This window comes from Ixodes scapularis, unplaced genomic scaffold (genome assembly GCF_016920785.2).
Source record: "Ixodes scapularis isolate PalLabHiFi unplaced genomic scaffold, ASM1692078v2 PGA_scaffold10__122_contigs__length_95168666, whole genome shotgun sequence".
Lineage (NCBI taxonomy): Eukaryota > Metazoa > Arthropoda > Arachnida > Ixodida > Ixodidae > Ixodes > Ixodes scapularis.
The window spans coordinates 62105124-62128747 of NW_024609836.1; the positions used below are offsets into that span (position 1 = coordinate 62105124).

At 45.3% G+C, this 23624-nt stretch overlaps 1 protein-coding gene across 1 annotated transcript; it reads right to left on the reverse strand.

The window, feature by feature from the left end:
• Positions 1 to 8344: 8344 nt before the first annotated feature.
• On the reverse strand, positions 8345 to 12870 carry LOC115315485 (uncharacterized protein K02A2.6-like). Its single transcript, XM_042288757.1, has one exon. It carries the CDS (start codon positions 12558 to 12560, stop codon positions 8373 to 8375), a length of 4188 nt encoding a protein of 1395 aa, XP_042144691.1. The 5' UTR covers positions 12561 to 12870; the 3' UTR covers positions 8345 to 8372.
• Between the last annotated feature and the right edge of the window lie 10754 nt (positions 12871 to 23624).

Genomic DNA, 23624 nt, shown 5'->3' on the forward strand with positions numbered 1-23624 from the left:
CACAACAGAAGGTAGTAAAAGAGGAGGCAACGTTTTGAGACGTTGCCTCCTCTTTTTCTACCATCTGCTTGAGACGTTGCCTCCTCTTTTACTACCTTCTGTTGTGTTCTCTTTTCTGCCCAAGTCTCAGGTTTACAATCATGTTCAACTTACACCAGCTCGCCTGCACTCTGACTATTTTTTTGTATTAATTAACATTGCGCTTGTGAATACCACAAGCGACTTTAAAGAAATCGCGAAAGTTCGGATTTGTAAGTTACAACTCTTTAATTTGCCCGAGTTCGGCTGGAGGTAAATATAATATTTAAAAATGCAAAAAAAAAAAAAACACTTGCCTTAGTTAAAAGTTATGAAGGAAAACTAAAAATCCTATGTATTCTAATAAAAAAAATTGTTGTGCGTGGGGGTGGGAATGCGGAAGGGAAAGAAAGTGTTCTCACCTTGCTAACGTTCTGTTTTCCTTTATCACCCACAAAAACTTTTCTAGCTTTGAGAAGAAAATAACTGCCCAAAGAACTTTTTTGTTTCTAGTGCGGCAAGCTTTTTTTTTTTTTTTTTATTTGTACAAAGATTCACTACCTGGACGAACTTATGTGGTGAATTAGTGTCGTAGCTTACAAATTCGGCTTTTACGCGCCTGAGGAAAATATAACGAAAAAACAGACGTCTACAGCTTGACACACGTCTGTTCGGTTGTTGCGGAACGCGCCGGAGAGCCTCAAAGCTTCGTGTCTGGGACTGACCCGCCGCGCGAAAGCGCCAGCACTGTACTTCACTGGCAGCGCGGCGTAGAGCAACGCCGCTCCACCCACGGAGCCCCGATGACAATTTAGACCTAGCGACGAGTACGGAAGACCGCACGCACGCCGACAGCTGCCGAGTACGGCACCGAACGAGTTCACTCGTTTTCCAGTCACTAGCTTTTGGGTATACAAGTAACGGATACGGCACGGCATAGCGCACGCGCGGCGGCGGCCGCCGAGTACGCCACCGAACGAGTTGACAAGTTTTCCAGTTGCTAGCTCTTGGGTATACGCACTAACTCTTGCTACATATGCTGGATAACTACCACGTATACAGAATTAAAACAAAATCAGCTTACCTTCTACCTTTAGACGGCTAGCGCAACAGAGGTAGGTGCCGCTTGGACTGCGTACTCGCTGAACGAGACGATCTTGGCGTCACGTCCACATAGCGGCTGATTTCCAGTGTTGCCGGAACCTCGAGCGGCTAGTTTCGGTTTTGTCGGCCGCGCCCCAAACAAAACTTTGAGACGTCGATATCTTTAAAACTACGCACAATAACGAGAAAAAAATTACACCTCGCAATTCGGGGGCGCTAACTGCACTAAAAGCAGCCATAATCCCAAAATCGAAAGTATAGACCGGAGTTGCCCTTTAAAAGGTACCCGAGCATTTGTCTTTCTTACTAATTACATTGTTTGCATGTTTAGACAACGGCAAGTTAGTCAGCCCCAGTGAGCAACTTATCTCCACTGTAGACGAGATATTGAGCCAGTGCCGTACCACAGCTGTCCTGGGGTCTTTAACTTGCATCACAGTAGTGATACACAACCGCATGCTGTTACAATGATCGTCCAATGATCGTCCACATCAATACAGGCAGAGGCAGATATTGAACTCAAGATTCCCATGCTCAGCTGTGCGAGCTTTCACTCCACGTGCTCCAAGCTGTGATGCGTTAATGCAATCGACCACCGATCCCCTTGAAGGAAATATAGGAATCTGTTTGAATGTACAGCCAGGTGTTTCCTAAACATTGTCACTGTTATTTATGTAATGTCTCTTTTATTATTGTGTAGTCCATGTGCAGCCTCGTTCATTAAATGCTGTTGTCACAGAGTTTTGCCATAGTTTTCATTGAGTTCAGACGTCTCATTTCCTGTCCGGGGGTTTGTGCCTCGCAATCCTCTATGAACTTGCACCGCCTACCAGAGTAAAGTCAACACCACATTGACGAGGCTTGTCCACTGCCTTTTCATTGCGGAGGTGGCGCCGTGTGACCGAGCTTTTGGTTGCTTGTCAAAAGATCCCCAGGCGGTCAAAATTAATCCTCAGTTCTCTGCTGGGGCGTGCCAGATGCCCGTCGTTAGTTTGGCACGTAAAACCCCCAAATTCTACTTCACTGCCTTTTCACTGCACACTACTACAGTGCCGACATAACAATTGGGCCCAAGTTTGCAGCTGACCACATAGTGATACATTAATTGTGCAGCGGTGCTCACCTCATTCATGCTCGCATTCAGTAATACGTAGTGTGATGCCATCAGTTTGAGTGCATGGGCCCTGCATGCTTGTGTTAGGTACTGTTAGGTAGGACACCCTTGACTGCCTAACATCCGAAGGTGCCCTCACAAGGAATTGCTGCACTATTGCAATATTTATTCTAACCGAAAGTTCTTCATATGGGGTCACAGCTGCAAGACATGATTTCAGACATTCTCATGTATAAGTTTATTTCAATCAAATGTGCACTGAACAACTTGCTGAAAAGTCTCGAGTCTGAACATGGCATAATTTTGTGCTATTTCAATGTAATTACCTGAAGCTTTTCACTTTCTCTCTATACTGCCACCCCCCGCTTTGCAAAACGTTTCCACAACAAAGAAGGCAAGTTAATCGTGCTTCTTTTGGAAGATTCACAAAACAGCAACCACCAGCATAGTTTAAAACACTGCCGTCCAGCGGGAACCTAAGTAGAACAAGGACATTGCAACAATCCGTGGTGACCAACTAGCTGAGAAACCGGCGGATTTTTTTCGGTTCAAACTAGAAGGTGCGTGGCCATAGTATAAGGTTGATTTTTTTCTGGCCCGATTGCATTTTGAGCTTTAACATGGCCAGTGACTTGATTCTTCGCTGACCTAAGCTAAAAAGGACATGCTCTGCATTCAGTGCCTACTGGAAGCACCACGCAATGAGTTGAGCCTGCACCCATGCCCCGTTGAATCTGTCCACGGCGTCTTGAGTCGATGGGAGATGAGAATGCCTTCAGCATCGTCAGTGGGGGGTGGGACTGGTAGAGCGGGAAGTGGCTCGTTCTGCAGGTGGGCCAAGTTTTGCAGTGCAAGTCCACCAGTGATCATCAGAGCTGACCATTCAGGCTTGTGCTGCAACCACATGTCGAGGCACGGAAAGTGCCTGGGCCCGCTGCTCTGAGTTCCTAGTCCGGAAGTGGGCCTTTTGGTACCTACATAAACAAAAATGAAGAACCAATACACATCCTTTTTTTGGTACCTAAATAAGACAAGAATGAAGAACAATACAGCACAATTATTGTTTTAATAGAAAATGTGGGACTAGTTTGTGGAGTAGTGTATGTCCGATTAATGCTCAGACTACTGTTTTTGATACAAAAGTGCTGTGTACGATAACACTCTTCAGATGTACACAGCTTTTTGTCGTGAGGGGATAATTTCCCTTCGTGCACATTAAGCTTCAGAAAGTCTCTTTTAGATGGCTGCAGGCATCAGTCCGGTTCGGGTGGTATGCTGTATGATATGAACGTTTGGTACTAGTTGTATTTTCGGTACACTCTGCTGCTTGCCGAAGGATGTCAATCTGCGAATGGTGTGGTATCGGCGTATGTTTCCTACATTATTGTATATATCTGTGGACTCGTAATCCGCGGACTCGTTTAAGCAACAAATGCCAAGAACCAACTAACAACCGACCTCGATAAACAACAAATGTTATTGAGCAGTGGGTGTTCGCCGTGCAGTTTGGTGAACACGACACAGATATGCAGACACAAACACTGTTTACATATGGGACTGTTGTAGCTACGAATTGCGCAGACAATTTAGTGAATGCCACCAAATAAGTGCTTTCATCTGTATGTAGAAAGTAAACACTCGATTATCATTTTCCATTTTAATTTAGTTTTATTTTAGGTCTTCATATTTGAGAATTTGACGATCAAAAAGGTTCATCTGGGATGAGACTGTGTTGCAACACAGCATCGTCTCATCACACATTCACTGAAAATGTGCTTTGGTAAATGATCATTCTTGCAAGGAGGGTGCGCTCGGGCCGCTACTATCATTGTGCTCGGTAACCCGATCCGGAGTTCGTTTTATTTTAACGTATTTCTGTGCTCTCACAGGAGCCGGCAACCGTTTAATGGCATCTTTTTTTTTCTTCATAAGAACAGGAGTACGGGCACGCTCGGTCGTGCAAACTGTCGCAGTATGCAGATTTGTTTTAAAGTTTTGATTGATATCGTTACGTCAGAGTTTAGACCTACGATATCGCATCTCAGCGCATAGTTTGATTCATTAAGTTTGGCACTACTAACGCAAACAACAGGGGTGAACTTACCTGTACGTTGATGGAGAAGTATCCAATTCTGTTCCGAGAACACTTCCACATCGGGACCGCCGGGTCCTTTTATCAATGCACCCAGTCGCCCCTGGAAGCTTCATTTCGCAGCAGCCCCGCTCTGCGCCGTGCGGGAACTTCACCGAGCGGGTGAAAATGGTTCGTGCGAGGAGCTGCGAAACTCGCTCCGCAACCCGGCACACTGTCGGCTGCGGCATGTTCACATGGTTCCCGTAACAACTTGGAACGTCCTGGCAGCATAAAAGCTCAAAGCAACGAAGAGCTGCAGCGTCGTTGAGGGCGGGAGGCCCTGAGCACTCGCGCTCCTGGCAGAGACAGCGGAGTGCTCGCTACGGTCGCTTTCGTGAAGCGGCACCTCACAAGAAATTCGCGGTCACTGAAGTATTCCAGCGGGTTCAGACGTTCTCGGAAACTTCGTTTCGTCACACGTCTCGATTCGCTGTCGCCTACGTCGTCGTGGAGTATCTCTTCTGCGCTTAAAACGAAGACCACGAACTCCGCGAATGACTCGCCGGCCGCCATGACACTCCAGAGTCCAAACTCAAGTCGAGGAGCGGCTCGAGGAAGCGCCGGACCTAGCTTGAAATTCTCGAGGAGAGAGTCGAGTATTTCCTCGAGTCGAGGAGCGTTTGGAGCGGAGGTCGGTTTATGAAGCGCAAAAACCGGCCTCGAGTGGAGTTTCGAGTCGAGGCCCGTTTATGAATTCGGCTGTTAGGTGGCGATAAGTGTAGGTTTGTAGTTGCCGCCAGACAACAGCCTCCTCTCTTGTGAGCTCTTTGTGCGGCGGGGGGAGCTTTTGGCGTTCTAGGCGATAGTACTCTGTGATTTCCGCGTACTGGGTCAGTGGGTGTCCGCCGCTTTTGGTCTCTTCTGTTTGTCTGCAGTCCGGTGCTCGGAAGGTATCTGCTCGAGCGACAGCGTGGGCGCGCTGGTTGCCGGGTACAGACTTGTGTCCAGGGATCCAGACCAATTTGACCGGGGGGAGTTTATCTTGGTGCTTCGTGAGTAGGACGTGCGCCGTTTGGACACATGGCCCGTCCGCTAGGCTCTGCAGCGCCGTTTGGGAGTCCGTTATAATTGTAGTGTGTGGGTCGCTGTTGATGATGGCTAGTGCGATGGCTGCCTCTGCGGCTTCTGCTGGTCGGTTCCTTTTGATTGTCGCTGTGACGACGGTTTCGAGGTCTCGATTGATCACGCTGATAGCCGCTGCTTGTTTTTGGGAGTAGTCTACTGCGTCCGTATGTCGAACCGCTGGGTGGTCTGCGTAGATTCTGGCGTGTGCCCTTGCCAAGACGGGAAGCGGATTCACCCTGGCTGTCGTTTCCTTTACTTTCGACGGGTGACCGTGGTCCTCCCGAGCAGGCACCCCACGGCGAAGACGTTGTCTCTTGCGCAAAGGAGGCGTTTTGTTTTGTGTGTGCGCGTGTTTTCTTGTGTGCTCCAGCGTCCCACAAGGTACGCTCGTGACGATCGAGTTTCGGGCCAGGAGCTCTGGTGTGGTCCCACTCTGTCTGGAACCCAAGGCTGTGCCAATGTTACGCAACTGTCAGCCGTGGCTGTTGCAAACTTGATGTCCGGCCGGCTCGGCCCCCAGCTGACCATTGGAGGATTTGCGCCACGTGACTCCGAAAAAGTTCGAAACCATTGGTTAAAACTTCCCTGAGGGCGAGGGAGTGAGTGCCTTTAAAAGCATCGGACGGGGCGAAGGAGGTCGATTTTGGACTGATTTGAACAGCTGTTAGACCTGTTCTATCCGAAAATGCCAACTTCTCCTACTTCGTACAAATGTACATAGTTTGCAAAATAAATTGGTTCGCCAAAGAACTCCACAAAGTCTCCATCGCCTCCTGAGAACTTCAACGACCATCGGCTTGCCGGCGCCCCGCCGGCGGCCCAAGCAAGACGTAGCCCCGCTGTCCCCCACTGCACCTCGGTTGGCGCTATCTATAACCACGATCTGCTTGCACCAGAAAGAAGAGGGGTTTTGAGAATTTTCGGCCCGTGGAAAAGTGCTGAAAGGCTGCATTCACCACGCGTTTTTATATATAACCGCAGCGCGAAATGCTCACGCATTTCTTCAAAAATCAGCGTAAATTCAACAAAAATTTTGTCTCATTTTTTTTTTTTTTTTACATACCGGTATTATACTTTTAAAGACTTGGATGCAGGAAAAGGAGCTTGTTCGTCCTGTGGTGTCACAAATGCTTCCTCTGTCAGAAGTCCGTAACAACTGAAAATGTCTCAGTAGTGCTGGGACGGCGTCTTTTTGTGTGACGACCTCCACCGCATCCTTAAAATATGTTTACTGCTAGACCCACATAGGATCAGGTGCCTTCCTGTAGAGAACGAGGGCGGCGTACCGTTCGACCTTTTGGTGTTGCTGTGTCTGCGCAGCATCTGGAGGTCGCGGATGGCCGTGCGACATGGTAACAGTGATCCATGGGAGGCACGGGAGTACTTCCAAAAGAGTATAATTTATTTTCTTGAGATCGACACAACCCTTCAATGTGTGCCTAAGTGGCGGCCGAGCATCGAAGGGCCCTTGACAATAAGAAACATTTAATCACACCAGGCTAGCGAAAGTCCGGCTGGCCATTTTATTCCTTTTCTTAGCGTGCCTGGTTCCGTGTTTCTGTATTTGTCCAGCAATAAAGAAGAAAAGCTGTCGTGACATGCTAGAAATACACTCGGTTAATAATCACAATGGTCTGGGCTGAATTCCCGCTAAGCGCAAATGCTTTTCTTACGGGGATGTCCTCCCCTCTCCCCTCCCCCCCTCGGAAAACAGCCGTGGTGTTTTCCGAGGTGGCGAAAACTCGCCACCTCGGAAAACAGCCGTGGCTCGGGAAAGGGCTGGCAACCCGCACAACGCGCAGGAGGAGGGGAAAAGATGGAACCGGTACTGAGCAACCGATTTGAGTCACTCGTTATTAAATTCAGTTTGTTTTAAATACACAACACTATGTGGCTGTGATCCTCTAACAAACGCAAGAAAACATGCATCAACACCCACTTTCATGATGGCGCTTCGACGTATATTTTATTAAGTAGAGGACGGCCCACGCGTAGGAGGCGGTTTCCATGGCATTTGGCATGTTCCACTCCTGCTATAACCTTGCGTTATGCATTTATCGCATTTGTGAGGGTTATTTCCCTTGCACTTTCTGTCTCCGAAGCACTGAAAAACAGAAAGAAGAGTGCGAACATGCTTTCTTTTTTTATTAAAATGTATATTGTAAGAGACGTTTAAAAGGTTCGAAACGTGCTATCAACACGGAATAAAACGCGAACGCGGGAACGCGAGGTCTTCTATACATGCTGTGCTATCTACAGACTGATATAACTGCAGGGTAGAGGGAGGTCTGCAAGAGCATGCGGTTACTTTGATGTGCAGTCTATCAAAGCGCCTTTTCTAGTCTGCAGATTTATGAACCTCGTTCGTGTTTCATTCCATTCCGGCAGTGCACAATGGCTACAGGCAAGTGCTTCAGAAAAAACTTAGTAAATACAGTTGTGTGTGTTTTTCACAAGTCGGGAGATGAATTTCGAGTTATATGTTGAATTTGGAAGAAAAAATATAGATTTGTAGAACAATAGTGTAATAAGTGGGAACAATAGTGTAATAATCGCATGAAGGGGGATTTTTGTTTTCCAGCTTGCTGACTACTGAAGTTGCCCAAGTGGATCTCCATGCTTCTCGTGAATGTTAGATATCACCCTTACACAAAGTGCACGTAAAATGTCTGAGAACACTATCAGAATGAATTTTATCGTGCTCACTAAACTTCAGACATTTATTTGTTTAAACGTATAAAGAAATATTAATATTCTTATTATCCTCACCGAGATTTGGTCACTTTTCGGAAGCTCTCCCTGTGAGCTACTTATATTGTTCCGTTCTAAGCAGCAGACAGACGCCTTGGTGGCAGCAACGCAAAAAGCCTTTATTCCCAGACAGCAGCGCTCTTTTATACATAACACTGCATGCCGGGCGAGTACACGTCATCGGGGTTATACAATCTTATCAGAGCCCGTGGCCGGTACGGAACATTCCTCCCTCCTTAAATTAAAGCTACACGCGTTTTTTTTTTCGCGTTCATAATTGGAGGCTTGATAGCGATCTGGTGGACGTCTTGTGCGATTACTTCTTCGCAAAGGGGCCTCTTCGGGTGATGCCATGGCTGTAGCCGTCGTGATGTTTGAGGGCTGCGCTGCTGAGTGTTCTGCCTCAGGCTGCGATGCCAGTTGCTCTCTTGAAGTGGCGTCACCTAAGCGTACGTCGTCCAGCTGTTCCGCAGTAGGACCGCTAACCATGGATTCACCAGAGGTCTCACGTTCTGGAAGGTTTGTTGTAAAGTCCTGCCGACTACTGGCACTCAGAGCGGGCTCTGCTTCTTGCGCGACGTCCGGGTGGATGGATGTCTTTGGTCCAGATGTCCACCTGGGCCTCCAATGGTCGATATGGACAAATCGAAAATGATCTCCGACCTTGACTACAAACGTAGAGTCGCTTACGCGTTGTGCCAGGACAGCTTGCTCCCACGACCGGGTTTCCCCTCTCGTAGTCTTCACGAAAACTGGATCACCAACTTCCATCTGCAGGTCCCTTCCTCGGCCCTCGTTGCGATGTGTGGCGTCTCGGTTTTGACGACTCCTCATGTCCTGCAGAAAACTTGGTTTTAAGAGCGAAAGCTTTACTCGAAGTTGTCGTTTCAGGAACAGCTCAGCCGGCGTTCTTCCCGTTACAGAATTTGGGGTGTTCCTGTAAGCAAGCAAGAAGTCGCTAAGTCGCTGATGCAGAGTTCTGTGCTGGCCTGTTAAGTTATCGTGAAGCACTTGCTTGAGTAGAGAAGCTTTTGTTGTCTGAACTAGCCTTTCCGCTGCCCCATTCGACGAAGCATGGTACGGTGGCGTACGAGTGTGTCGAATTCCGTGAGAAGCGGCGAAATCAGAGAACTCGTGCGAAGTGAACTGAGGTCCGTTATCACTACCCAGTTCTTCCGGGTAGCCATAGGCTGCAAATATCTCTTTGAGACAGTCGATTGTTTTTGATGTCGTTGTAGTACGGAGGCATTTTGCTTCTATCCACTTTGGGTAGGAGTCTACAAGAAGGAATAAGTTCGAGCCATCCTTCATGGCGAAGTCGACATGAACTTTCTGCCAAACACGAGTTGGATAAGTCCATGGATGAAGTGGTCCTGGTGCCTTCGCAGGCAAGGTCGTTTGACACACTTTACATTGACGGACAATGGCTTCGATGTCTTTGTCAATCAACGGCCACCAAACAAAAGACCTTGCGAGCATCTTCATTCTTTGCATTCCTGGGTGCTCTTCATGCAACAATGCTAACACTGCGTTTTTAAGTTTGTCCGGAATGATGACTCGTTGGCCCCACGTGACACAGCCTTGCTCGTACGATAGTTCGTTTCGACGAACGTAAAAAGGCTGCAGTTGATCATCGTAGTGCGCGGGCCAGCCAGATAAGGTGAACTGCACTACTTTGGAAAGAATGCGGTCCCTTTTAGTCGCACTCGCCACCTGGCTCGCAGTGAGAGTCGTTGAATCAAAGACTGCAAGACATTCTTTGGTGTCGTCTTTATGCTTGACTGGAAGTGGCAGCCTTGAAAGTGCGTCAGCAACTTCCATGTTTTTGCCGTTTCTGTGCCGTAGCGTGTACTGATAAGCTGCTAAGGTGATAGCCCAACGCTGAATCCTCGCTGCAGCCACAGAAGGAATTGGCTTATCTGATGCCAAAATGCCCAACAGCGGTTGATGGTCTGTATAGAGCGTGAATTTGCGTCCATACAGGTATCTATGAAACCTGCTTAAACCAAAAATTATGGCCAGGGCTTCCTTCTCGCCTTGTGCGTAGTTACGCTCCGCTGCGTTCAATGTTCTGGAGGCAAAGGCGATAGGTCTCTCTGAACCATCGGGCATGACGTGAAAAATAACGGCTCCAAGACCGTAGGCGGACGAGTCGCAGCTTAATCCGATCGGTTTTTTCACGTCGTAAAGTGTCAGAACTTCACTGTCGATGAGACGCTGCTTAGATTCCACGAACGATCTTGAACATGCGTCCGTCCAAACCCAACTCTTGTCCTTTTTGAGTAGATCATACATTGGCGCAGCAACTGTAGCTAAGTCTTTGATGAGTTTTGCGTAGAAATTCAGCAGGCCCAAGACGGCTCGCAGTTCGGTTACATTGCTTGGCTGAGGTGCTTCCGTGATTGCTTTTATCTTTGTCGCAGTTGGAAAAATGCCATCAGTTGTCACTTCGTGCCCAAGATAAACGACGGACTGCTTGAAAAATTCACATTTCTGTTCTTTTACTGTGATATTGTGCTTTGCCAGTCTTTCAAGCACCTTTTCCACGGTTTGTTGACAGTCGTCTATGTTGTCGCCTACGACGATGACGTCGTCGATATAGCAGCCCACTTTTGGAATCCCTTTTAAAACTTCGTCCATTAATGACTGAAAGATAGCCGGGGCGCAAGCGATGCCGTACGGAAGCCGCTGAAATTGAAATAATTCGAGATGCGTGTTCACAGTTAACAACGCTTTGCTTTCCTCAGCTAGCGGCACTTGTTGATAGGCTTGCGATAGATCTAGGACGCAGAAGATCTTTCCTCCGGCAAGCATAGAATACAAATTTTCCGGCAATGGCAAAGGGTAATGGTCAGCTTTCAGAACAGGATTAACCGTGACCTTGTAGTCGCCGCATAATCGTAATCCTGCGCCGCCTTTCTTCGCGACCACCACCAGAGGTGTTGCCCAGTCGCTTTTCGTGACCCTCTTCAGGATTCCGCTTTGCTCAAGCTTTTCCAACTCCTTTGCTACTTCCTCTTTCATCGCTAACGGTATTGGCCGTGTTTTTGAGAACACTGGTTGAGCCCCTTCTCTTACATAGATGCGAGCTTTGTAGTTCTTGACGATGCCCGGGGCGCTCTTGAAAACCTGGGGATACTTCTTCCGCAATGCATCTACCCTTTGATCCAGTGATCTATCCGCGGACATACTGTACACTGCTTTCCAGTTTATCTTTAATTTTTCCAGCCAGTCTCTGCCCAGGAGAGCGGGCATCAACGTTCCGTTCTCTTGTGCTTTCACTACGGGCAAAGTGATCTCGCCTCCTTCATGGTCTACCAAAACTTTTGCTTTTCCAAGCACTTTCAGCTTTTCCCCTGTGTAAGTGCGCAATGACACATTTGTTTCGACGCATTTTACATGCGGAAAATACTGTCTGTACACACGCTCTGGTACGATCGTGACCGCTGCACCCGTGTCAATTATCATAGAGACAGTTTTCCCTTCAATCTTGAGGTCTACGCTGTAGCCCCTTGAATGTTTGCCTGAATAGAACACGGTATGGCAGCTCAATTCTTCGGATTCGTCGTCCGTAACGTCGACGTATCTCACAGCCTTTGTTTTGGCTCCTTTCTTGCAGACGGCGTGCAAGTGTCCCTTTTTGTTACAATTTCGGCAAGTGTGGTTCCGATACCAACATTTTTCTGCCCTATGACGCTTTCCGCAATGCCAGCAAGCACTACGCAGTTCTTCATCTTGCTTATCCTTCGACCGTGATACTGCCCCCGATTCCTTTCCCTTATCACGGTGTCGTTCGCCGCGAACGGCGTTGACGCTGTGCGGTTTTCCGTCAAATTCATGCATTTGCTTTGCCTGTTGTGCAGCTAGCTCTTTCTCTAGCGCCGTTTTGCATGCCAGCTCAAACGTCTGGTCTACTTGTGCAAAAAGAGCCCGTTGCGTTTCTTCGTCAAGCAAACCAGCTACCAGTCTGTTTCTTAGTGCATCATTTAGAAACGTGCCAAAATTGCAATCTCTTGCCAGGTGCTTCAGTTCCGTGATGAAATCTTTGACACCTTCATTTTCATGTTGCATTCGACGATTCAATTTACAACGCTCTGGAATGATTGAGTGAGTTGGGCTGAAATGACCTTCTAGAAGCTGTTTAACTTCCCTGAAGGTCTTCTGAGACGGCAAATGAGGCACGACTATCCTCTTTAACTCTTCATATGCCTCCGCTCCGAGTACGTTGAGAAACAGCTTAAGTTTCTTCTCTTCAGGGACATCATTTATGTCTACGTAGTTCTCAAAGCGTTCGAAATACGAGCGTATGTTGTCGATTTTCGGGTTTAATTCTGTCATCCTGCCGAGCTTAGGGCCATGGCCTGGTTCTGCCATAATGAGCAAACTTCACTTATCTGTAGAGCGGATTTCCTCGATGCGCCTTGTCCGTACTGCCCGTGCTCGTTCGCTTGCTCCAACCGGCCGCTGAAGTTCATGCAGGGGCTTCGTAACGCCTTACTTCCACGCGGCGTTCCTGCGCTGCTCCAGGCCGTCGATGAAATCCTGGCTGCAAGGGCTCCGTGTCGCCTTGCACCGTGAACGGTTCAACCTAGTGACTGCTGCTGGCCGGCAGCGACTGACTGCGCGCCAAATCCCATCCTCGTCGCCAATGTTCTGTTCTAAGCAGCAGACAGACACCTTGGTGGCAGCTACGCAAAAAGCCTTTATTCCCAGACAGCAGCGCTCTTTTATAGATAACACTGCATGCCGGGCGAGCACACGTCATCGGGGTTATACAATCTTATCAGAGCCCGTGGCCGGTACGGAACACATATGTTTTACACATTTTCATATATTAAAAGAAACGTAAATGCAGATTTTATTAATATTAAACTCATTAGTGTAAGTTAGTCCTAAAATGTGCTACATGCACTTATACAAATAAAATATTCCAAAATTGTAAAATTTTACATAATGCTTCAAAACCACCAGTTGTCATTTCCCGCTCTAGCAGTGCTTTATTGAAATGCATAACAAGAAAAGAAAGTATACGTTTTAATTTTGTTATATAGTTAACCTTTATGTATGTATTTTTTTTCGAGTTTGGCTTTTCATTTACAAGTATGTTGAGTGGCGCCGACAAGTTGCTCCACTAAACTGGGATGCTTTAAAGTTTAAAGGAATGGTCAACCGAAATTTGGATTTTAAGGAAACAATGCTGGAGATGTAGGCAGGACGCTACGATCACTACAACACTACTAGTAAGGCGATATCTCAAATGGACGGCCGTATTTTTGGAAAAAGAAGTCGAGATTGAACCAGGCCGACGAGGCGCGTGACCGTCAAGATACCTAGTTTCCTCCTCCCTTCGCTTCGCTTCCTCAAGGCCGCGAGGCGGAGAAGACGCCAGGCCGTTCCCTTTCTTTCTCGGCGAAACATGACGTCAACATTCTTTCCAAATGCGCCCCTTTTTTTGAAAAATAGGGTCATCCGTTCGAGATATCGTTGTATGAGGGATGTTCTGGTGTTTGTAGCATCCCGTTACACGCTTTTGCTGCGTGTTTTGGGGAATCCAGATTTCGGTTCAGCATCCCTTTAAAGTGTGATGCATAAACGGGTACACCTGCTGAGCCTCGAGGGGTTGTGACTAGGAGCTGACCATCGTGGCTGTGTGTGTTCGTCCTTCTGGGCGCGGCCTTGGGCCGCCATATTGAGCGGCGTCAGAATAGGGTCTCTTTGTTTCCCCGTACCGGTTTGCGGACCAGCCCATCGCGTGAGTAAGCCCTAAGAAGGACACTACTCTTGTGACTGAATACTTAACTCTTGTGATACAAAAAGAAATAAGGCTTGTGATTAAAAAATAATTTACTTAAAGTTCTTCCACCCAGTAGGTAAAAGAAAACAGAGATGAGTTATCGTGGTGTAGCAGCAAAGTCTGAAATAGATGGTGCGCTCCCTCCGGGACCCCACCAGGAGCGCTGCTAGTGGGGTCGCGCTAGGTTGCGATCGTGGTTGACGTCCTGCTTGCCGCATGACATCACTTTTTTCGGAGCTATTTAGCGGGAAACTTGAATTGGTGTGTATGCTGCATTACGTCAGGTCACGCGACGCTAATTCGAAAGGCAAATATTTGTGCAGGTGTGCGGTCATTATTCGGATCTGAGGTTTAACACGCTACACGAGCTGTGCTGGAAATATGACAAGATCGCGGCAAAATTTATCATTCGGAATGGGTCACATGAGGTGTAGTGATGTCTTTGCTGGACAGCGCTCTAAAAACGCCTTGTTTGGCGCGAAATATAGGAAGCTGTTAGGAGGCAATTGGTACGGGTAAAGGAGGCGGTGTAAAAGAGTAACGTCGTGGAGGGGGTCGCATGAAAGCGCGTGGAGAGATTCTAAGAAGTGGTGAGGAAAGAAAGGAAAAACCCAGACAGAGTCGTGAGCATTTCAATTTTTCATACTTTTTCGCACAACTTGTTGGCGGTGGCCGAAAGGTTCCGGGTTGGTGTGGTTTTTCCTTGCGACTTTAAGTTGAACAGGCTAACGCCGCTTGAGGGTGGAGAACACGGTAGTTAAAAAAGGCACAGGGAAGCCACCGTTGATTGCCAGGTAGAAGCTGCGTATGATATCCCAATGGCCTTGGTTTTCGTACATTGGACAGACGAAAAGATTCCTAATTGACAGACTTTTTGATCACATTAGGGTGGTCAAGAACAAATTTTCGAATTCTGAGGTCACTAAACATGTGCAGGGATGCAATAATTGTTTGCCTGATTGGGCGAAACTTGTGGTGCTAAGCAAAGAAAAGGATTATGCAAAAAAAGTCCTGAAGGAGACAATCACAATTGCGTTCGTAGGAAACTGTATCAGTCAACCGTCAATAACACTAGATAGAGGGACCCCCAAAAAAATGTTTTCTTGTAAGAGTTTCTTTATTTTTAGCTTTTGGTAATGGGGTTCTGTTTTCCTTATCACGTGGCTGTGTGAGACCTGTATGCGATTTGGCATGTCTTCTTTGTTTTAAAGTGTTGCCTGAACCATTGTTTTGTATCAGTGGAGGTCTTTTCCGTCGTCCAGGTACAAAGACTTGTGCACATTACGAGAGAAGTGTGTGCAGTGTTGCGTGGGCCGTGAGGGTGTTCTTTGAATTGAGGTCACGACGCGTTGTACCATGGCCGAAGGTCACGAAGACCGGTGCGAATTCCGGGAAAAGTCTGTGTGAGAGTTGGTATGTAAACGGTTGCGTGAATAAAGTTTAGTAGCTGCGTTTGGGGAGACGTTTTGTTTGTCCCCGTTTTCGTCCATCGTCTCCGGTTTTATTCAAACATGTGTAACATCAAGCAGCTCGTCTGTTTACCTAATCTTTCTTTAATAGACTTGTCATCACGTTCTGTGATAATCAAAATGCCGTATGCTCCCCCCCCCCCCCCCCCCCCCCAAAAAAAAAGAAAAGAAAAACCGTCTTTTAACGATTATTTGGATATAAACATTCTCGAAATCGGAGTGAAATTTTGTGGCGCTCACATCGAATGCCCAGAACGACCGAAATAATGCACGATTCGGGAACTCTATCTCGGAAAACGTTCACTGTCGCTTGTCAGGACAGCTTACCGAAAGTCGCCAACGGCAAATGAAGACTAGAGGAACCTTTAATTAACGAATAAAGAAATCGTTTCCACTTTGACCGTGTTTTTCTGCGCGTTTTTTGCCCAAAGAACTAAACACGAAAACCGCGTCATCAGACTCTATTTGTCTGTGTATTTTAAGTGCTTTGTTGACAATTTCAGCTTCACTAGGAAACAAGTTTTATTGCCCCCGTGTTCTGCGTCGTGTCCACCAGATGGGACGGCGGACTCCGACAAACAGTCCGTGTGTAGGTGTCGTTTGTCGTTCATTTTCCTGTGTCGCTCTTGTTTGTTGCGTCCGTCCTTCCAGTGGGACGCGGGTATTATATCTTCGAGGAAGAACGGACGTAATATTCAGATTGACGGGATAAAAATACTCTTACATTCACCTCTAACTCGTTTTTATTTCACGAACACCTTCAGCTTCCCTTTAAGAAAGCTCGATTTAGGCCAAATATCGGGGTCGTGTAGTCCGTCAACTGTATCAGCCGCCGAAAACGGGCGAAAAGAGGTTTTACATGTCGTAGCGTCTTGAGTCGCCTGCACACAACGTGCTGGAAGTCAGCAGGCAACATGTGGTTCGTGATGCCGGTGATAAGAATGATAATGAAAAAACTACGAAATTTTAATTATTTACATACCTTTGTTCCACACAAATAAGCATCTGCGTCTTCGAACAGGAATATTCTGAAAGTATAACGGGGACTTATCAGTTTCGAAGACGTTGACGCGTTAATAAAATAAGTTTTTCTTCTTTTTTTTTCAATGAGTCATTAAGATGATTTTAAGGCACTTTAAGAAGTATAAATTAAGTATTTATGCATATAAAGGGTCCTAATTGACGATAAATTGGGGAATACAGATTACCTTACGGGAACAGTTCCGTGTTTTCGGAAAAATGTCCAACAAACAAAAATGCGCAACATTTTTGTTTGTTTGTTTTTTATCCGGGCGGTGCTGAAAGGCAGCGCGCGCAGCGTTACAAAAAGACAATGATGTGACGTAATCTGTTTCTATAGAAAACCCTGCCCATCACCTGAACTAAGAGCGCCAGCCGCTCAGGCACTGAAATGCAGTCATCATACCCTAGGCCCCACCCGGACTAACTGCACCGCCCACCCATATAAAGCTACCGCACTTAAATGAGTTTGAAAAGATGACCAAACAGGCAGCCATCTTTTTTTTTACGTCGTTCTTGAGCGCCCTTGTTTCTTAAATGTGTCAAGAAGTTCTTATGGGTGCTTTCATTTCCACTCAAGAACGGTATTGGGGTCGAATGTATAATTTTTACGAAAACGTATCTGTTTCTTTAGCATTTTTGAAATGAGAAAAAGCGCGAACGGCAAGCTGGTTGATTTTTTTCTTTCTTCAAGATATCGATAGTTGAAGCAGCCAAGTCGAAAACTGATGTTTCTGCCAAATGTCGGGGATCGCAAGTTGGACTTTGCGCTATTTTCCGACTTCTCAGAACGGCCCTAAGAACACTTTTGTGACACTCTCGATTTAGATTTAATCCTGCTTATGGAGTTCGAAATATTCTTATATATTCAGTTCGTTTTAATGTTCAACTATGTTGCTTTTTTTCTTTCTTTGCAAGGTTCTGCAAATTCTTACGTGTGACCTATTTAAGATACTGTAATGACCTTGACATCACCAGAAAGCGCACATTTACATTTTCTTAATGAACACACATTCTATAGTTTATCCTTAAAATAGGCTATGTTACTTACATTTGAATTAAAAATTATTTTAAAAAACTAGCAAATTGGGTTTGTCCATTGTCCCCCTTGTTCCCCTTTTCCAGTGATTATTTTTGTTATTGCTGTCTAGCTCGATTTCACCTTTGCATTAATTACATTATAATGAAATCCCGTACCAAATGTTTTAATTACTAAATTCTTTATTTGCTTAATATTTTATTAGTAAAAAGGCATAATTGTGGTTTCTTAGAAGCATACATACAATATATTGCATTTGATTTTATGACCACAATTTGAGCTTCCATTTCTTCAGATGTGCGTTGCTAAGCGGCAACCTTTGTTGCGGAGTCACTGTCCCTTTAAGGCCGGCTTCGAGGCCAACTTCAAAGACGGTGTCTAGGACGGCGTCAAGTAAAACTTCTAGGACGACCTCAAGCACGCCGTCTAGGATGACGTCCGAGAAGACGATGTCAAGAACGACCTCTAGGACGACCTTTACGACGACCTTTAGGACAATGTCGAGGACGACGCAAGGACGTCAGATCACGTCAGCCTCAGCTACCGACGCTTACGAGGTTAGGCAAACAGAGCTTACGCAACCGGCGCTTGCGTGACCTTGATTACGGTACCTTGCACTTTAGCCACGGGCTTTGTGGGACCTTGATTATGCGACCTTGAGGACATGACCGATAGGAGACGACCTTGAGGTCGATGACATGTCCTTGAGTTTAATTGTGCCTATAGAGCTACCTCTTAAAAAATTAAAGACGTTTACATTTCTCTGTAATGACGAATTAGAGCACAGCTCTCGAGGGGGAGGAAGCAAGGGCACGGAGGGGAGGATACGAAGCGGAATTTAGCGGGAAATAGGGGGACAATTGCTGGGTTAATATTTGCACTAAATTTAGCGGGGAAATTTTCCCGCCAAACGTCGCGGGAAAGGTTTCCCACAAAATTTAGCGGAAAAATTTGTCCGCCAAATTTAGCGGGCGAATTTTTCCGCAATATTTAGCGGAAAGCTTTTTCCGACAAATATAGCGGGGAAATATTTCTGCGAAATTCAGTGAGAAAAAGTTTCCGACTTTTTCCGATAAATTTAGCGGGGAATGTTTTGCCCTAAATTTAGCGGGAATTTTTTTTTTGCTAACCATAGCGGGGATTTCTTTTTTTTTTTTTTTGCTAAATTTAGCGAGAAAATTTTTACGCTAAATTTAGCGGGACAATTTGACTTAATTTGCCCGCTCAAGCCGGAAACAGGCGCCTAAGAGCTGCGCTCTAAAAAATGCGGTTAGTTATTGAATCTTCCATGGTGGGGTGGCTACAGTAAAGAGCAGAACACCGATGTCCACAAGTTCCTGAAGCTTCGATTAAGTGGCTGCTTGGCCAGTCTCCACAGCCCAACCCTTAAGCAGCAGTCACACCACTAATACTGCTAATGCACTACACCAAAATACGGTGCATGTGTGGACGCTATCTTAGGCGTATTTCTTTCTTGTATGGCGCATTAGTCACATTGCTCGCTCAAGATCCGTCTGCAGACATATTCAAAGCATGCATTGCATGAAACAAACATGCTTCAAACATGCTCGAGGCGTGCCGCAGACAATTCTGTCATCATGCCGGCAACGAATACAGCGCATTTTGTATGATCCATCAGCAGTGGGGCTGTGCGGCTGATCGCCGCCGTGGTCTCGTTGCTCACTGGTACCACGGTCAGGGGTCTGTTATTTAGTTTCCGGCTCGTGCCTACGTATGGCCAGTGTCGCCCGACGCGGTATTTTAACTGGGTACACTGTTGGGTATATCTTCCGCTTTCCAGATCGAGTAAAACTATAAGGGAACACCGTTTCACTTTATCATACAAGCGTCCCCGACGTCGCGAGATCACTCCTCCAAAATTTCCCAGGATTGTAGTACGCCTTAACTTTTTTCTACAGCCCGTAGCTCACCGCCTTTCTTCCCTTAGAAGTACCGTATTTTCCTGGATATAGTCCGTGGACTATACATGTTTAAAAGTTGAAATTGTGAGGCTTCGCGGACTATCAACGCGTGCGGACTATACAGATATTTGTTTTTGCAAGATCATTCATTATGACGAGACGTGACTGACTGTGTGAATGAAAGAGTGTGCCAATGATGATTAATGTATAATACAAGCTTCTCTGTTAGCTAAGAAAGCAGACATTTTTCAAGATGTACCATGTATGAGAAGATTTTCGTGTCAACAGAGCAGCAGGTGCGAACTATGCACGGGTCGCGGACTATGCACTGCTTGCGATTTTATCTAAGCAAAAACGTTTTTTCGGCCTAGTTTTATTTTGGTCTTTGCGAATTATAGCCCGGTAAGAACGGTACATTCAAACCGAGTAATTTTTAGAGTGGAAAATGTATTTCGCGGCTTAAAAAAAATGCAAAAACGTAAAAAAAAAAAAAAAGGTTTTGCAAAGTACAATGCCGTTTACAGCTGGAATCTTTGTAATTTAAGTAATCGTTTTCTTTCAATTTTGGCAGGTAATTACATTAAAATTAGAACCCGGACAAAAATTGTCTACAGTCATAAGCTTGTGCTTATGCGAAGAGTATTAATTACCTATATTTAGGCTTTCGCTTAGAGGGCATCGACCATAAGCAACGTTTTATACCGCCGATTGAGTTTTATTTTTAGCTAAAGTGTCCCTTTTCAATCGTCGTTTTCCGAAGTACTGCGTGTCATAAACACAATTTGATTGGTCATGCAACAGGTATTCGAATTATTAAAATTATCTTGAAGACCACTCCAATCAATAGTCTTGCAATTTATTTTAAAACTGAAACATTCCATATCGCATGTTCCTTTAAGTAAGACACACCTCTAGAAGGCGAATCGATATTTAAACAAGTTTGGCTCAAATGGTTAAAGCATAGAGGATATACGTACCCAAGAAGTAAGACGATGATGGCGCATAATATTATGGGCATAAGTTTAGCCATGTCCAGTTTTCCTGTGATTTCTCAATTCCACAGTACTTGACTTTGCCGGGAAAGTTCTGACTTCAATTTGATTTGTCCGCATAGACGAAGGGCATTTATAGCAGCTTGTTTACAATTGACACATCGGCTAGAGTTGGCATTTGCCAAAAGAATCTTATTTCTGACACCGCCAATAAAACATAAACAGCAATTGAAACCTTGGCATTTCTCATAGGAATCGACATGTTGTTTTAGAGCAGCTAGATGCGCAATAGTTTTATTTATTTTTTTTTATTTATTTTAAAATACCGCAGCTCCTCCGAGTGCTCACGCACGTGCGGATGAAAGGATAGAGTAAAATATGGTAAATATTCAATACAAAAATTTAGGACTATCAAATAGAAGATAAATTTGAGCACTCAAGTTTGTAAGTACGCACGTTTTCAGGCATTGAAATTAGACTTTACGGAATATTTATTCATTAGATTCTCGATTTTTTTTTTAACTGTAGAAACTTCTACAAAGCGCAGAATATACATTCACTCAAAAATGTGGGATTTTAACGACCTATTCAAAATAATGGAAGAAAAACAATAATTATCTTCACATTTCCATCACTTTCAGTGTTGAAGGTAAGTCGTTACAGTAACGACGTTACTTGTGTCACATTAGGGTTTCACAAACGCACTAAGTACTCATTAGATTTCTAAATGAGTAATTTGTAAAGCGTTTTGTTGACATTTTATGGTATTGTTTATCAAGGTTACGCTCCTCGTCACTAGTGACCTTTGGTTGATATGTGAACTATGCAGAAAAGGAAGGAACGTTTGTGCGGGGTCACTTTCAAGTCCTGGAATAAAAAAAATTTAGTGATCCAGCCTTCTATGCTTAGGCTCAAACCAAGCCCCAAATTTTCATGATGCACGTGATTTGCAGCCAACCTTGGTACATATTTTGAAGATACGCCTTTCGAAAAGGAGGTACCTCATCCTTCTGGAAGACCACTGTCGCCGTTTCATGAAGACGCAGCCATTTTCCGACAACAAACTTCCTTTTTGAAGGGCAAAATATCTCGCCGCTCGGAGACTTTGACAGCCTCAGCGAAATTCGCTGGTTACCCTTTCTGCGTGAAAACAAAAAATTCGAATCCTGTAAACTGCGGTTCAGCGAGAAAGCATTCATGTTCTTACACATGTGCTTTAACACCACAGTAAGGTTGTTCCATGCGTCTAAACGTCGACCGTCTCTGGCGTATGTTTCGTTGAGAAGCCCGTCCAACAAAAGTGACCTCACCTTCCCTGACGATGACTTTAATCATACCATGAACTCTCGCTGAGAGCGCTGAGACGTTAGTTCGCAAGCGAGTCCGTCAGCACTCTATTTGCTTTTAGTCATCTTGCCTTTTTTTTTTTTATTTGACCAACTTAATTTTTTTTTTTTTTTTTAGTTAAAGGCCGACGACCAGAACTGAGATTCTGCAAGGCAGACGATCCTCCTCGCCGTAGGGGAGGAGGAAACAGGCAACGGTGGACAGGGTAGAAGGGGGGAAAGGAGTAAGCGACAGAAAAGTGGAAAGCGCGAGGAGGAGGAGCACGCGAAGCAGCACGCGAAGCAGCACGAGAAGCAGGAGGTCACGGCACGCGTTGCCGTGACCTCCTGTTTAAAAACCGATGACCAGAGAGTTTTTTTTTTTTTTATGTATCTGGATTATCGACCTCAGAAATAAACCGAAAAAAAAAAAAAAGAAGTTCAGGTCATTTTTTGTTTGCGTTTTAGTCACATTTCCTATTTATGCGACAGTGTGTGACGTAACGGAATGAAACATTCCGTGACGTCACAAACTGTCGTCCTCGCAACCTCCCATTTTTTACACGCACTGACGTGTCGCCTTTCGTGGGAAATCTTTAGCTTTGGGCCAGAATTCCTCGTGAAACCAGACTTGTACGTAGTTTAACTAATCTACTCAAGTTACTGTAGTTTAACAACTTTTCTGAGTAGTTTAGTAACTTGTAATTACATTTTGATTTCGGTAATTACTAGTTTACTTTATATACTTTTTCCGAGTAACTTCTCCTCAAATTACAAATTAGTGTCAAATTTTAGTGGTAGTTTTGCCTATTAACAAACATTCCTGCACAAAAGGGGATAACATGTTGGAAGATCAGGTGATATTTGCAAAGAATGGGAAGCGGGTGGTGTAGGAAGAAGGGGAAGGGCGAGAGAAAGTGGTTTGGAGCGTCCGAAACACCTCAAACTTTTCGCGATCCCCCCCGCAACAACACTGCTACGAGACGCGGGGGGTCAGCATACACGACGCAAGAGAGGCCGAGTAACTGTGGGAATAGCCTCCAAGGCTGGCATTTCTTTGTGTTACGAAGCTCAAGGAGACTCGACCCTTTTGAAGAAAGGGCTGGTGTTCGCTTCTCTCCAACGTAGGAGCTCTCGCCCACAACTGGACGTGTGCACACTGCATCCTCACTCAAAGGAAGCAACAAAATGCAGCACCCGCTTTCAAGCTCATCAGGAGCTCCCGTACTTTGTGCTGTATTCGAAGAATCGTGTCCTAAAAGACAACGCAAAGGTTTTTTCTTTTTTGCGTTCCAATTTTTTTAAGACGTTGAATATGCATATTTTCGAAGATTCTAAGATCGTTCGAGAAACCTTAGTAACTCCCCCAAAGTTTTTATATAAAAATAATAAACGAGCAGTTATGGGAACTACTCTAAGTACATGGTACCTAAGCTACTACTGTTTAGAAAACTTGTCCTTTACTTGAATTACATTCTATGAGCACGTGCTTTTACTTTACTAAAATATTTTTCCGGTGATTTCTGAGGAAAGTAAAGGTCCCGACTTCAATGTACATTCTCTGAATTAAAAAAAAAGCGTTTCGTCGTGTAAAAACGCCCTTTTTCGAAACGTCATCTGATCATTTCTCCGAGTGAAGTAATGGCGGCTATAAGACCAACACAAATAAGTGCCTTATAAGAAGTGTTGGGTAAAGTGCATCTAAAAGGTACTTCAAGTAAAGTACAAGAAAAATGAGACGTGATGTACTTTGAGTAAAGTAGCAAGTACACAGGGTGCAATGTACTTCAAGTAAAGTACTATACATACAATGTATACTTTAAAAGTGAAGTACAAGAATTTTTGATACAATTTTTCATGATGTCCTTTAATTCCCC